The sequence below is a fragment of the Zeugodacus cucurbitae genome, chromosome 5, assembly GCF_028554725.1.
Source record: "Zeugodacus cucurbitae isolate PBARC_wt_2022May chromosome 5, idZeuCucr1.2, whole genome shotgun sequence".
NCBI classification, from domain to species: Eukaryota; Metazoa; Arthropoda; class Insecta; order Diptera; family Tephritidae; genus Zeugodacus; species Zeugodacus cucurbitae.
Window position 1 is genome coordinate 57,761,525 of NC_071670.1, and position 13,761 is coordinate 57,775,285.

General features: G+C 35.7%; 1 protein-coding gene and 1 long non-coding RNA gene across 4 annotated transcripts in view; one reads left to right on the plus strand and one right to left on the minus strand.

The window, feature by feature from the left end:
• Positions 1–4,518: 4,518 nt before the first annotated feature.
• LOC105210036 (uncharacterized) lies at positions 4,519–8,163 on the minus strand. 2 transcript variants are annotated; one of them, XR_008471444.1, is made up of 4 exons: positions 7,861–8,163; positions 6,952–7,764; positions 6,597–6,886; positions 4,519–4,690 (listed from the first exon to the last, which is right to left on the minus strand). It is a non-coding gene; the product is annotated as an uncharacterized LOC105210036 (long non-coding RNA). The 2 variants fall into 2 exon arrangements; XR_851622.3 differs by lacking the exon at positions 4,519–4,690 and adding an exon at positions 5,442–6,523 and having other exon boundaries at positions 7,861–8,161.
• A 257-nt stretch (positions 8,164–8,420) lies between these two features.
• The window catches only part of LOC105210035 (DENN domain-containing protein Crag), a 105,721-nt gene continuing 100,380 nt past the window's right edge, over positions 8,421–13,761 (plus strand). For both annotated transcript variants that reach the window (XM_011180754.3, XM_011180756.3), the window contains exons 1-10: positions 8,421–8,747; positions 9,327–9,631; positions 9,688–10,234; positions 10,299–10,449; positions 10,509–10,610; positions 10,675–10,844; positions 10,914–11,127; positions 11,195–11,350; positions 11,974–12,376; positions 12,451–13,753. In XM_011180754.3, coding sequence (XP_011179056.1) covers positions 9,331–9,631; positions 9,688–10,234; positions 10,299–10,449; positions 10,509–10,610; positions 10,675–10,844; positions 10,914–11,127; positions 11,195–11,350; positions 11,974–12,376; positions 12,451–13,753 — 3,347 coding nt within the window. In that variant the 5' untranslated portion in view covers positions 8,421–8,747; positions 9,327–9,330. The remainder of the gene's footprint in view (positions 8,748–9,326; positions 9,632–9,687; positions 10,235–10,298; positions 10,450–10,508; positions 10,611–10,674; positions 10,845–10,913; positions 11,128–11,194; positions 11,351–11,973; positions 12,377–12,450; positions 13,754–13,761) is intronic.

The window sequence follows — 13,761 nt, forward strand, 5'->3', positions numbered from 1 at the left end:
TTAAGTGGGTGTGGCTCCGCCCACTTATGGGTCATAAACCATATCTATAAAACTACTCGACCAATATCAATGAAATTAGTTTTATAATATTTTCTTGCATCCCAATGATTTTTTATAAAAATAGGACAAATCGGTTCACAACCACGCCTACTTCCCATATACCAGAACTTTGAAGACAATCTGAATCATTTACTTCACAATATATAAGTTAAGCGCTAGTGAAGATATCGGAACGGAACTTTGCATAAATACTGCATTTGTAGTGTGGCAACCCCTTTCTAAAAATCGCCGAAATCGGACCGTAGCTTTCCTTACTTGTTTTTAATTAACTTTTTAAATATTATCTTTTTCAAAAGTTGGTCGCGGCTACGTCACAGATGGTCTATCCGTTGAGTCCAATTTTTGATGACTGATTCCCAAAACGTGGAATTATCTGCTCACAGAAGTGTTCCCTCAATAAATACAATGATTGATGCGAGGTGTGAGAAATGGCGCCGTCTTATTGAAACCAATTGACGACGAGGTCACGAGCTTCGTTTTCAAATATAAAATAGTCGGTTATCATGGCGCGATAACAGTCAGAGTTGCTGCCAACCGAATCGACTCTCCACGGTCTTCGTGTGCACTCTCAGCTATGGCTGGTATATTTTCTTCGTTCGGTCGAATATTATCTAACAATGAATGCTGGGTCTCAAGATAGATGATGGTGTTGCGAATATTATGCTCAATAGGTCGATTATATTGACCATAGGTAGCCATACACATTCTTTACAGAACGTGAATTTTCGTAAGAAATGCCAAACAAGTTTGAACAAAAATAGCATGACAGATTGACTCGACTCACGCTCATCTGCCAAAGAAAGGGTTTTGAAAAAAGTACCTCTAGCAAGGTAGATCACCCGAAAATACTTTTTATTTTTTACTTTTTTTACTTTTGACTATTGTATAAGAAATCGTCCAGAAAATTTCATTAATTCATCCATCAACAATAACAACAAAAACTTAACAACCATCACTTTTACAAAAGCGTATGCCATAGTCGACACGATATAAAACCTCATATACTAAATGATTGAAAATCATTTTTTCATTTCACCCGACAACTTCAGCGTCTGAATATTTTATTATACAGCAGATTAACAGCTTTTGGGTAACAATAAAAGTTCAGATGAATTGTACCCAAATCACACTTTGACTACTTCTTAATCATTTTCTGACGCCTTTAGCTTTCTTTTCATTTGCTTCTACTTTCAACCATTTAATACCTCTTGATCTTGTAGCTACTTGGTCACTTTCTTGATGACTTTTGTGCCCTTTATTTTGCTCGTTTCATTTCAACGAAAGCTTAATTTATAATTTCGTCTCCTGTGGCTGGTCAACTTTTTGATTATCACTTCGTAGCTTTTGCTTATATTTTCTGCAATTCACGAACTCAAAATAAATGTGACGAAAGAAATTATATTGGCAAAAAAAAACATATTGTTGATGAGATATTAAAAGAGTGTAAGTCTTGCGTTTGCTGGTGATGAAAAGCATTTAGACATAAAAAGCAGGATTTCGCATGAATTGCAATAATATTAAAGAAAATAGAAAATTAAAAAAAAAAATTTTGCTGCGCTTAGTTTAATATAAACAAGTAATGAAAGGCAAATTTATCCATAAATTCGGCATAAAGTTTAATAGAAAAACGAAAATCATCGTATTGGTATATAGGCTGAGGTAATCCCTGAACCGATTAAACTCATTTTCATCACCAAAATATATAATATCTGAGAGTATTTGGTTAAGATATTTCACATATTATCCGAGTTATGAGCTATTAAGCCCATCGTATTTTTGAAAACCTTATAATTAGCTATATGAGAGCTAGGGGAAGTTATGACCCGATTTTAAACATTTCTGGTACAGAGACACACTTTTAGAAGAAAAAGATTTCCTCTGGATTAAATTAAGATATCTCAGAGATTTACCAATATTTTCGGTGAAAAATTACCATGAGACACTGAGCTCTTCATATTCGATATCCGGGGCATTGAAAAGTTATAATCCGATTTCGACAATTTTTTCACAAGTTATGTCACAGATCACATACAGTATTTGTGTAAAGTTTTATTTCGCTATCTTTAATAGTCCCTTATGTATATCTTATAAAGTGTAAAAATCATATGGAATTTAAAATTGAGTAATATGGGAAGTTGTCGTGGTTGTGAACCGATTTAATCCATTTTCCACACATGTCATCAGGGTATCAAGAAAATATTATATACCAAATTTAATTTAAATCTGTCGAGTAGTTCCTGAGATATGGTTTTTGACCCATAAGTGGGCGATGTCACGCCCATTTTTCATTGCGTAAAAAAATCTGAGTGCAGTTTCCTTCTGCTATTATATCGAAAATTTGCTGTTTCTGACGTTTCTTGTTAGTGAGTTAACCCACTTTTAGTAATTTTCAACCTAACCTTTGTATGAGAGGTGGGCGTGGTTTTTATCCGATTTCAACTATTTTCACGGTGTGTAGTGGGGACGTAAGAGAACCGACTGCAAAAAGTTTGGTTTATATAGTTTTATTGGTTTGCGAGTTATATTCAAATAACCGATTTGTGGGGGGGCCACGCCCACTTTCCCAAAAAAAAAAATACACCCAAAAATGTCCCTTCCTAGCGTGATCCTTTATTCCAAATTTTACTTTTATCACTCCATTTATGGCTTAGTTATGACATTTTATAGGTTTTTGGTTTTCGCCATTTTGTGGGCGTGCCAATGGTCCGATTTCGCCCATTTACTCACGGTCCCAAGGAGTATTTGTGCCAAGTTTCGTTAAGATATCTTAATTTTTACTCAAGTTACAGCTTGCACAGACGGACAGACGGACGGACGGACAGACATCCGGATTTCAAATCTACTCGTCACCCTGATCACTTTGGTATATATAACCCTATATCTAACTCGTTTAGTTTTGGGTGTTACAAACAACCGTTATGTGAACAAAACTATAACACTTTCTTAGCAACCTTTATTGCGAGAGTATAAAAATTTGCTGTGCTTAGTTTAATATAAAATTATTGAAAGCACCATTTTTTTATAGCTTTAATGCTTTTAAGCTCCTATTATTCTTCACATATTTTTATTGGCTATTGACTATAAAAATATTCTATGCATTTTTAATGCTTCCAAGCAATTTTTAGTCTAAAAAATATTTCATTTTCATACAACAGACTCATAAATTTTAACATTAGACTCATTGTGTTCATGCCAACATCCTAATAATACTAAGTAGCCTAATTGTATTTCATATTTATTATTATCCCTCACACATGTTTTACGACACTACGTATATCAAACGCTTTAGTTTTATTTCTTCAGCCATTTTAGCTTTTACTTATTACGGACAGCGTTTCATTACGCTGATCCTTTGTGTTTGCGGTTTTATGATACGATTTTCGTTTGCTTTAATGTTGCGTATACGCCTAGTGGTCGTCTATAAAATGCACCGACGCGGAATTGAGCTAAGCGAAGATAGTTAAAAATGCGAAATAAAAATTGTTCATCGTAAAAAATATTACAACAAAAATGTCTCAAGCATTTTCTACAGTCTTTAAATTTTTCTTCTTACAACCAGAATTAAATTGACACTTCTAAACTTCAAGCAAAACATATAATAAAAATTCTTGTTAATACCACATACTCTATATAAATCTCAAACCACAAATTTAAAAGTCGCTGGCACTGTCACTTTGGTGGCAATAAAAATCGTATTAAATACCTTTCACATGCCACTTAAGTGTGTTAGTAACCATATGCATGTGTATGTGTGTGTGTGTGTGTTTCCAAGTAACTCCCATCCTTTTATCGCGGTGAAAATGCTATTAGATAAATTTGGTGCATGTCAGATTGGATTTATTGCCAAACACACATACAGACACATTAATTCAAAGACGCGTGCTTCCCGGTAACTTAAAGCGAGCAGTCAGTCACACCCCTGCACTCAAGTTGTCGCCAATTGTTGAACCGTATATGAAGCGAGAGTTAGCTACAGCGTCTCTTTAAAGCACTCGTGTGTGTTACAACGGCGTGTGAGTGTGTGTGTGATTGTGGGTGTGGGTGTGTCAGCTACTGTTGACTTCTTGCACATTTGTTGGTTATCAGTTTTTTGCCAGCTTGCTGTACTCCCTTGAGTTGTTCCGTCTCTTCTTCTTCCCTCTCTTTCCACCTCTTTTGTAATGCTGGTAAATATTTTTTTGTTTTTATTATTATTCCGTTTTCCTGAAATGAGGGTAAATGAGGGTACTCTTCAAGGACGCCATTGCGAGTAACATAGCAAACTTTCGCAAAGTTTGATTTTCTTTTTATATACATACATACAGACATACATACATATCTACGATTATTTGTATGGTTACCAGTTTTTGTTTTTTGTATTGTCTTCAAATATTTACATATATTTTGCTTTCTTTTCAATATACTATATACATATACATACAGCTACATCTATATGTATCTATTTGAGCGACAAATATATATATATATACACTCGAAGTTAGCAAACTTTGCTAAGTGCTTGTTTTGCTATTATTTATGCTACTGCAATTGTTGTTGCTGCTGTTTTTGTTGTCTGGCTGCTTTGGTTGCCCTCTGGGCTTTGGCTGGATGATGAATGATGCGGTTCCGGTTGCGGTTGTTTAGCTCCCAGCTGCACGTAAGGACAAATATAATGGAAGAAAAGGTTTTCCCAGAAACATTGTTGGTGTAAATATATATGTATATCTGCAGAGACTTATAAGGAAATACATATATATATTTGTTGATATTGCTTACAAGAGTATACAAAATATTTCCTTTCACGCTATTTAGCTAGTATTATCTTCAAGTTTTGTTACGAAATCAATAATTTATCTCACTTTAAAAGGTAAATTATACATATTATGGACAATGGATACTCAAAAATTATACTAAAATGATTAATGGAAAATGTAAATAAATATTTTGAAATAATTCTGCTCATTTTTTCAGTTTTGTTGTAAATTTCGGTCAGCAATTCATTGAAATAGATTAAATACACCTATATTTAGCTCTATTGCTTTTATGTTATCAAACTCGATATTTACCATGTGTGTTCAAAAAATAACGGGAATTTTGAAAAAAATATTTTTTGAAAAAAAAATTCTTTCTTGTCCAGCCTGAGGTTAAATACACCTACATTTTGCTCTATTGTATTTATGTTATCAAAACCGATATTTACGAGGTATGTTGAAAAAATAACGGGAATTTTGAAAACAAAATATTTGAATTTTTTCAAAAAAAAATTAAATTTGTGTCCAGCCTGAGATTAAATACACCTACATTTTGCTCCATTGTTTTTTTGCTGTCAAAACCGATATTTACGAGGTGTGTTCAAAAAATTACGGGAATTTTGAAAAAAAAAAATGGATTTAAAAAAAAAAATATATTTATTCGTGTCTGGACTTATACCTGCGCTTCTTCCAATAGTCGAAACACTTCTCAAACTCGATTTTTGGTATAGTCTTTGGCTCTTTAAGCGACTTTTCATAGAACGACGCCCCTTTAAGGTTCTTCTTATTTTTGGAAACAACACACGGAGTCATGTCTGGTGAATTAGAAAGCTGTGCCAACGCCACAGTATTGTTTTTAGCCAACAATTCAAAAACAAGAAGCGAAGTGTGAGTTTCCAACAAAAGACTACTGGAGACAATGTAAGCAATGAATACAGCTGAAAATTTATCGTACCTCAGGAGATCATAATTAAAAAAAAATTGACAATTAGACTCTCCAAAACCGTGAAATTATATTTAAATATTGCTATTCCCGTTATATTTTGAACGCACCACGAACTATTTCAGAATACAACCTAACCTAAATCAATGCAATCTAATCTAACCTAAACTAACTTTAAACAAAAAAAATAAATTTTATAGAATTCATAAAATTTCTTACATAAATGTCTTTCAATGTCCTACCCACCATGAAAAGCTTTAATATTAAATTCTTTCAAATCCTCTCACATTAAAGCACATATGACATGCCTCAAAAAAAAAGACAAAATTGTAACCACGTGTGTTTTTGTTTTCAGGCACATATGTTGGCATAAGTCATAATTGTTTTCTCCTCCCTTTTTTGGGTGGGTGTTTGCTGTTACTGACAAGCCTTCGCCTACAATTTATTGCTTACTTTTCATTACATATGCTTATGGAAGTGTAACATAGCCCTAGGCGCGGTCTTTTACTGCTAGCCTGTCGCTTTGAAAACAAAACAAAACAAAACACGACTACACAAACATAGCGCACACACAATGTCCGCTTAAATAAGTAATTTAGAGACTTGCAGTCAACTGTGCTGGAATTTCAACCATTTGCCTGGGGCTAATGAAGCATATTTTTCGGCGCAACACCAAGGGAAGGGTTGTGCTGTGTTATGTGCCAATTTATTATACACCAATGGGTACGAGCACATTAATACTCGAGGCAGTTGCCGCTATCGGCTCATCGGCAAATTTTCCAACCTTTTTCTGCAATTTAACAGCGCAAATTAAAAAGTTTTCATTTTATTGCTTTAAAAATTCTTTTAAATTTTACACTTACCACTTATTGCATTTGTTGGGTGCATGCTTTTAATATTTATACGACCCAAAGGTATCATTTGACGACACCTCTCACTGTTGTATGCTTTTTATTGTCAGGAGTGTGGTAAAGAATTGTCGAAGATTTTATTTGCTTTTCAGAGCTTTAGTTTCCTTTGCCGCTAAAATTTGCGCCAAAATCTTCAAATCGTTACGTAAAAATCCCTCAGTGGAATGTGTTTACGTCTGTTACGCCGCATATATATATATATCAATATAAAGTCCAACGACATTATACGCTCCCGTGACCTGCTGATAAAGGATACAAAATGCAACTAAAGGGAATAAAATCAATTTGTTTTGATAACAGCTCTTACTTTTGATATCTTGGGACAGTTATGTGTGGGTTGTAAATCTGCCAGCCAAATTTTATACTCTCAAATATTGAGCAACTCAATATTCGCTGCTCATACTCTCTCTCTCTTTACTCACTGAGTGACTTTGATGATAGGTAAAAGTCCTACACACACAATTACCTTATGATTGTCTGCTGTTCTCCCTCACCCACACAGTTTTTTATTCTTGTTTTTATGTGATACCACCAAACACTTGTTAGCCAATGTTTTTTGCGGAAATTTCCTGCATCTCTTCATTGCTTTATCTTTTTGTGCTAGTTGCAGCTGTGCGTGTTGTGGTTATCATAGGAACACACGTGCGTATTTGTTCGGACCGCATGTGTACGTGAATTTGTCACAGTAGAAATTAAAAAGGCTCGGAGGTGGAAGACAATGGAAAAAAATTTAAATTTGCACATGTCTCACTTGAATTTGTCAGGTAGGTTTACGTGATAGCTTATAGCGCACATAAATTGGGTAAACCTCAAGATACTCAATAAGTCAGGTAAAGTAGCTTTCACACCGATATAATGAGCATTATGAGACGAAAACCGACCACTTAAATTTTGCACTTTTAGAACTTATAGAAGTTTAGTTGAACTTCTCCTACTAACAGAGAACTTCTCCTACAAGTTTTAAACTGCCTTGGAATGGTTGATTGTGTTTCTTAGAATATATTATTTTCGCCCGCTGATTTTCTATTCTATTATATTTTGTCTTGGGCCATCTCTTGTGATGTTCTTTTAGCGCACGTTCCTTAATTAACCGATCTCTTGATATGATTACTTACGCGTGCTGATTGTTCACATTTCGATGCGGTAAAGGAGAATTCAAAGAAAAAAAATATGTACACTTTATTAATAAAAAATAACAATAAACTTATTTACTTACTTCTTACACAATAATGTTTACTAATAATCCATTTTGCGTTCTTAATTTAACATTTATTCAGAAAGTTGCAGCTTCCAAACAGTTTCTTTGTTGCAACGAATTCCTTATATACAAAAGAGTAGTAAAGAGAACAACGATATAATCATACACGCATTCGTATTTTATATTATTTTATAGCAACAGTAACAGAAAATAATGAAAATGGAGCGCAAAAGTAATTTGTAATAATAATAAAATAATTTATTGACGACTCAACAGCGTAAACTGATTTTTGACAAATTTAAATGAATTCTGTTCGAATTATGTCAGTTCCGGTGCGTTTAGTACAGTTTATAACAGTTACCAAACAATGCAGATGACAGTTTGTAAAGGGTTGCAACGAGTAACACAAATATATTTTTAAATTAAATAAATTCTTTAATAAATTCATTAAAAATTGCAAGATATTTTACCTTGTTTTTAAATTTATAATAATTTATAATACAAATATTTATAATGTTTAACTCTAAAGTACACCAAGCATTACATTTGACATTTCCGAATTGCCACAGCTGGCAACACTCATTGCATTTGGCAGTCACCGAACCAATGGATTTTGCAAAGGAAAATAAATTCCAATAGTGAAGCATTTCTGAATTTTATTCTTCATTAGAATATTTAAATAATCATTCATTAATCATTTATTTATCAACGGCGATTAATTGTAACAGTATTTAACTGAGAAATGGTGATGTAAAACGTCAAAACATTTTTTACGCAGTGCTGTGAAAATTTTTCTACTAGAAGCACACGACGAAAAAAGGAGTACAAGGCAAAAGTAAAAGGCAGCAGGCTAGTTAATGAGCAAATTGAATCGTAAATTGCAAAGCCTAGCAAAATCAATTAAAGTGAGTTGTGTTTTTTAACAATACATAAACAAATTGTGTGTTTGTAATAATAGTAAATTGAGCCGCAAAGTAGAAATTTTCATTGGCAACGGGTGGTCTACGATGAGGCTAATAGCAATTTGACCCCGACAGCAAATTGTAGCAATACTAGAAGAGGAAGTGACGGGGCGGTGATTCATATGACAGTGCAAAGCTGCAAGGGCGAACTTGTTTGAGCCCGCTCCTTGTAAGAAACTAGATTTAAGGAAGGCGTTAACAAATATACATATATTGTACAATGTAAATCGAAGGATTTCATTAAGTGGGAAGAACAGGTTGTTGTGCGTTAATCAAAAAAAAAAGTGTTTTGACTCAATAAACAGCAATTGCAAGTAAATGCATTTTGTGTGCACTATTGTGAACGGTGCATAGCAAGATCTGATTGGATTGTGGTTGCTGTGTGTTCGTTAGTGACCAAAACAAAGGCGATGAAAACGTCAAATGAAAACAAAGTGCAATTGTTATAGATATAAAAAAGCGTTGTATTCTTAGTTACACGATATCAGTGTTTGTTATTCTGAAACATTTTATTATCTACAGCGCAATGGAGGAGAAACGGATTGCTGACTACTTTGTAGTCGCTGGCATGCCAGAACAACCGCAATTGTTGCAGGAGAATATATTTAGCGAATCTGGGCATTTACGTGCCGCCAATACTATTGAACCTATCACAGATATTGGTGTATACTTTCCGTTACTCGATGAGGAAGTGCCCGAAGGTTATGAGGTGTTGGAGACAACGCCTACAGGACTGCCTGCGAATCTCAATCATGGCTCAATGCGTTCAACAGAGTGTTATATTTATTATAAGCGTGGTAAAGATCGACCGCCTTTGGTGGATATAGGTAAATACTTATATTTTTCTATTAATGCAATAATATAATCTAAAAAATCTATATAGGTGTACTATACGATGGACATGAACGCATCATGTCTGATGCCGAAATCGTCGCCGAAACACCGGGTGGACGTATCGCAAATGTGAATAATTCTTCATCGAAAATTTATCTCACATACCGACGTGCAAGACCCGATATGCCGTGCAACGAGCTGGTCGTTACCGATTTATGTGTGATCGTACAAAGTAAAGGTGAAAGACCACCGCATGCATTCTGCCTCATCTACAAAACGCTGAATAAGGGTTATATGGGCAGTGATGTATATTTATGCTACAAAAAATCTATGTACCGTCCGAAATTAATCAGTTATCAACCAGAAATTTTACTGCGTTATCCGACTGTCGATCATAATGACTTTCCATTAAATCTCTGCCCAAGTGTGCCGTTATTTTGTCTGCCGATGGGTGCCTCCTTGGAGGCTTGGCCACATGTAAAAGAGGGTGAAAAACGTAAACCCACGAGTCCTGTGTTTAGTACTTTTGTGCTGACTGTTAATGATGGCACATACAAGGTGTATGGTTCTGCTTTAACATTCTATGAAGATTTTGAGTGAGTGGCAATAGTGTGTGATTAATTTGATAAAAAAAAATAATAATTTGTATTTGCTTTTTAGGGAAGCCGCTTTAAATGAGAAACAGCGTGAACTATTGGGTTGGGATGAAGCGTTTGGCAAGCAGCACTCATTGCATATAATCAAATCTATTTGCCTTTTATCACACTATCCATTTGGTGACACTTTTGATAGATGGCTGCGTTACTTGCATGTAAATATAATATGAATTATATCTAATGAAGGAAATTTTAATATTTTTACAAATTTTAGCGCTTAGCGGTGCATGGTGTCGATTTACCAGTATCAATTGAGCGTTACGTAACGCAATTGTTGGATGAAGTACAATTTCCAGCGCCCAGCATACATTTACAAGTAAGTTTTTGTTAAAAATAATATTAAATATTTATTAAAAAAATATTCTTCTATGAAGCTACAGCTTTCCAGCGAGGCGAAAGATCGCATATTACTTACGCAACCCGAAGACTCGCCTTTACCACGCAGCGGTGCTGGCTTTCACATGTTACTGCAGAATTTGGGCACTGATAACTGTTTACATGTTATGCTGTTGGCGTTGATGGAGCAAAAAATCTTAATACACTCCTTAAGGTAAACATATATAAAATTCAACTAAACAATTAATATTAAAAAAGAATTAATTTAATTTTACTTTCTTAGACCCGCCACATTAACAGCAGTTGGTGAAGCCATCGTTTCGCTGCTCTTTCCCTTCAAATGGCAATGTCCGTACATACCATTGTGCCCACTTGGCTTGGCGGAGGTTTTACATGCGCCATTACCGTATTTAATAGGTGTTGATTCACGCTTTTTCGATTTGTACGAACCGCCACAAGATGTGACTTGTATCGACTTGGATACCAACACGATCAGCGTAAGTTGACTACATACGTTGATATATGATTTTGTTATCTACCCCATGTATTTATTTTGCATTACAGTTGTGTGAATCACAAAAGCATTTGACGATAAAATTATTGCCTAAACGTGCTGCGCGCATTTTGCGACAAACACTCAACGAATTGGAAGTTCTAAAAGCCACACACATCGAATCAACAAATAGCCTTGATAAGGATCTAAGAAAACGAAAGCGTGAGGTATCTTATCTATATCGTATTTAAAATAATTACTTCATTTAGTATTAGTATGTGTTAAATGAACGCTATTGATAACTGATAACAAAAAAAAACAAACAGATAATTTTATATTTGCATATATTTTTTTTTTACATATATTTTTTTTTAATTTTGTTTAATGTTTTGATAATTTTTTTTAATATTTTGATCATTTTTTTTTTAATTTTTTATAATTTTTTTTTTTAATTTTTTATAATTTTTTCTTAAATATTATTTTTTTTATATTTTTTATTTTATTTTTTTTAATAATTTTTTTTTTAATTTTTTTTAATAATTTTTTTTTTAATTTTTTTTTTTAATTTTTTATAATTTTTTATAATATTTTTTTAAATATTATTATTTTGTATTTTTTTTATAATATTTTCTTAAATATTATTTTTTTTGTAAATTTTTTTTTTAATTTTTTGGAAACATATTTTTTTAATTTTTTGTAAATATATTTTTTTTTATTTTTTTTGTAAATTTTTTCTTAATATTTTTTTATTTTTTTTTTTTTGTAAATTTTTTTCTTAATATTTTTTTATTTATTTATTTTTTAAATATTATTTTTTAATAATCTTATATTTTTTCATTGTTATTTTCAGCTAGATCTCGAGCAACGAATTCAAGAGGCCTTTCTACTATTTATGGCATCGATTTTACGCGGCTATCGTGACTACTTAACGCCCATATCGAAAGCGCCCTCTGTCGGCGCCACTGATCCGAGTGCCTTATTTCAGTTGAAGGCGTTCTCACGTTCACGCGATAAGGCGCATCAGAGATTCTTTGAACTACTCATGAAAACACAAATGTTCATACGTTTCATTGAGGAACGTTCCTTCGTCTCGGATGGCGATCATGGTCTGACATTCTTCGATGAATGCGCGGAGAAGGTGGGCGCCTACGATGACACACCGTCGGATTTGCGTTTGGTTGACTGGGAATCGGGGCAGAATAGTGAGCGCACGAAGTATATATTTCCGCCCGATAGCGTGGGGCCCAAACAAGGTGGGAACTACTAAATTATAACCTCAAAATATTTATTAATTTTTTTTATTTTATATCTTTTTAATATTAAACAGACACTTCGGGCGCTGTTTACAACTATGCCAATTTCACACTGAACCCCAGCCTTCTGAAATTATCGAAGAAGACTGCGCTGAACCACTTTCTACAACAGCAACTGAATGGATCGTTTGCGCCCGGTTCGCCAATAGCGCGTCGCACAAAACACGAAATCAAGCTCTCGCAGAAGATGGCGCGCCGCTGTCAGATGCATCCGGAGGCGTGGTCGAAATATCTACTAGCCACTTGCTATTCGATTTACTTCCTCATATTACCGTCCATGGTGAATGAGACGCGTCAGACGCACAAGGAGCACGATACATTGCGTGCCGCCTACGATATGCTGGTGCGCGCCTCCAAACTGAAAATCACCTGCGATGAGTTTTGCTACCGCATCATGATGCAGCTGTGTGGCATACACAATTTGCCTGTGCTGGCGGTGCGTCTGCACTACTTGATGAAGCGCTCGGGCGTGCAGCCGAATGCGCTCACCTACGGCTTCTACAATCGCTGCGTGCTCGAATCGGATTGGCCCAGCGACAGCACGACGCTCAGCCAGCTGCGTTGGAATCGCATTAAGAATGTTGTACTCGGCGCTGCGCAATTCCGACGCGCCGGCAAGCGGCATGCCGCGAAGAAACCGCTCTCCGCCTCTTGTGAGAATAATCTCAACACGCTTGAGACTGTGGATGGCACTTCGCGCACCAGCTTGGATTCATCGACATCGTCGCATGTGGAGCGTGGCGCCGGCGATGCGCATGCCTACAGCGCGACACTGCTCGACTTCTCTGCGTTCGACAAGCTGCGCGGCAAGCTGGGTAGTATTGTGCGCCAGTCAGCAATGGCAATGAGCGCGCAGGATCCAGCCGGTGATGTGATCAGTTCAACTGCCGGTCTTTTGATATCGGGTGAGAATAAAGCGAGCGGTGAAAAGTCGACTGGTGATAAGAGCGCAACGCCGGCGAGCACATCGGCGCCACATACACCGAGCAGCCCACACAGTCCCGGCTGTGATCTGGGCGTGGTAGGCGCTGGCGGCAAGCTGCAATTGACGAAAACGGAGAGTTTTGGCGGCGACGCGCAGCTGCTGGACAAATTGCAGCGCAAACAGTCGCTGCCCAACGAAACGAGCGGACCGCGCTATAAGATAATGAATATCGGTGATGGCGAAGAGTACATAGCGGATGATGCAACGACGCTGAAAGAGCACGAAATGGAGCATGAGATCGCGAGTTCGCAAGAGGAGCTCGACTTTGTGGCGCACAGCGCCGATATGAGTGCGGAGCAGGAGCAAATCAGCAATTTGCAGAGTCCAACGAAGTAAGCGC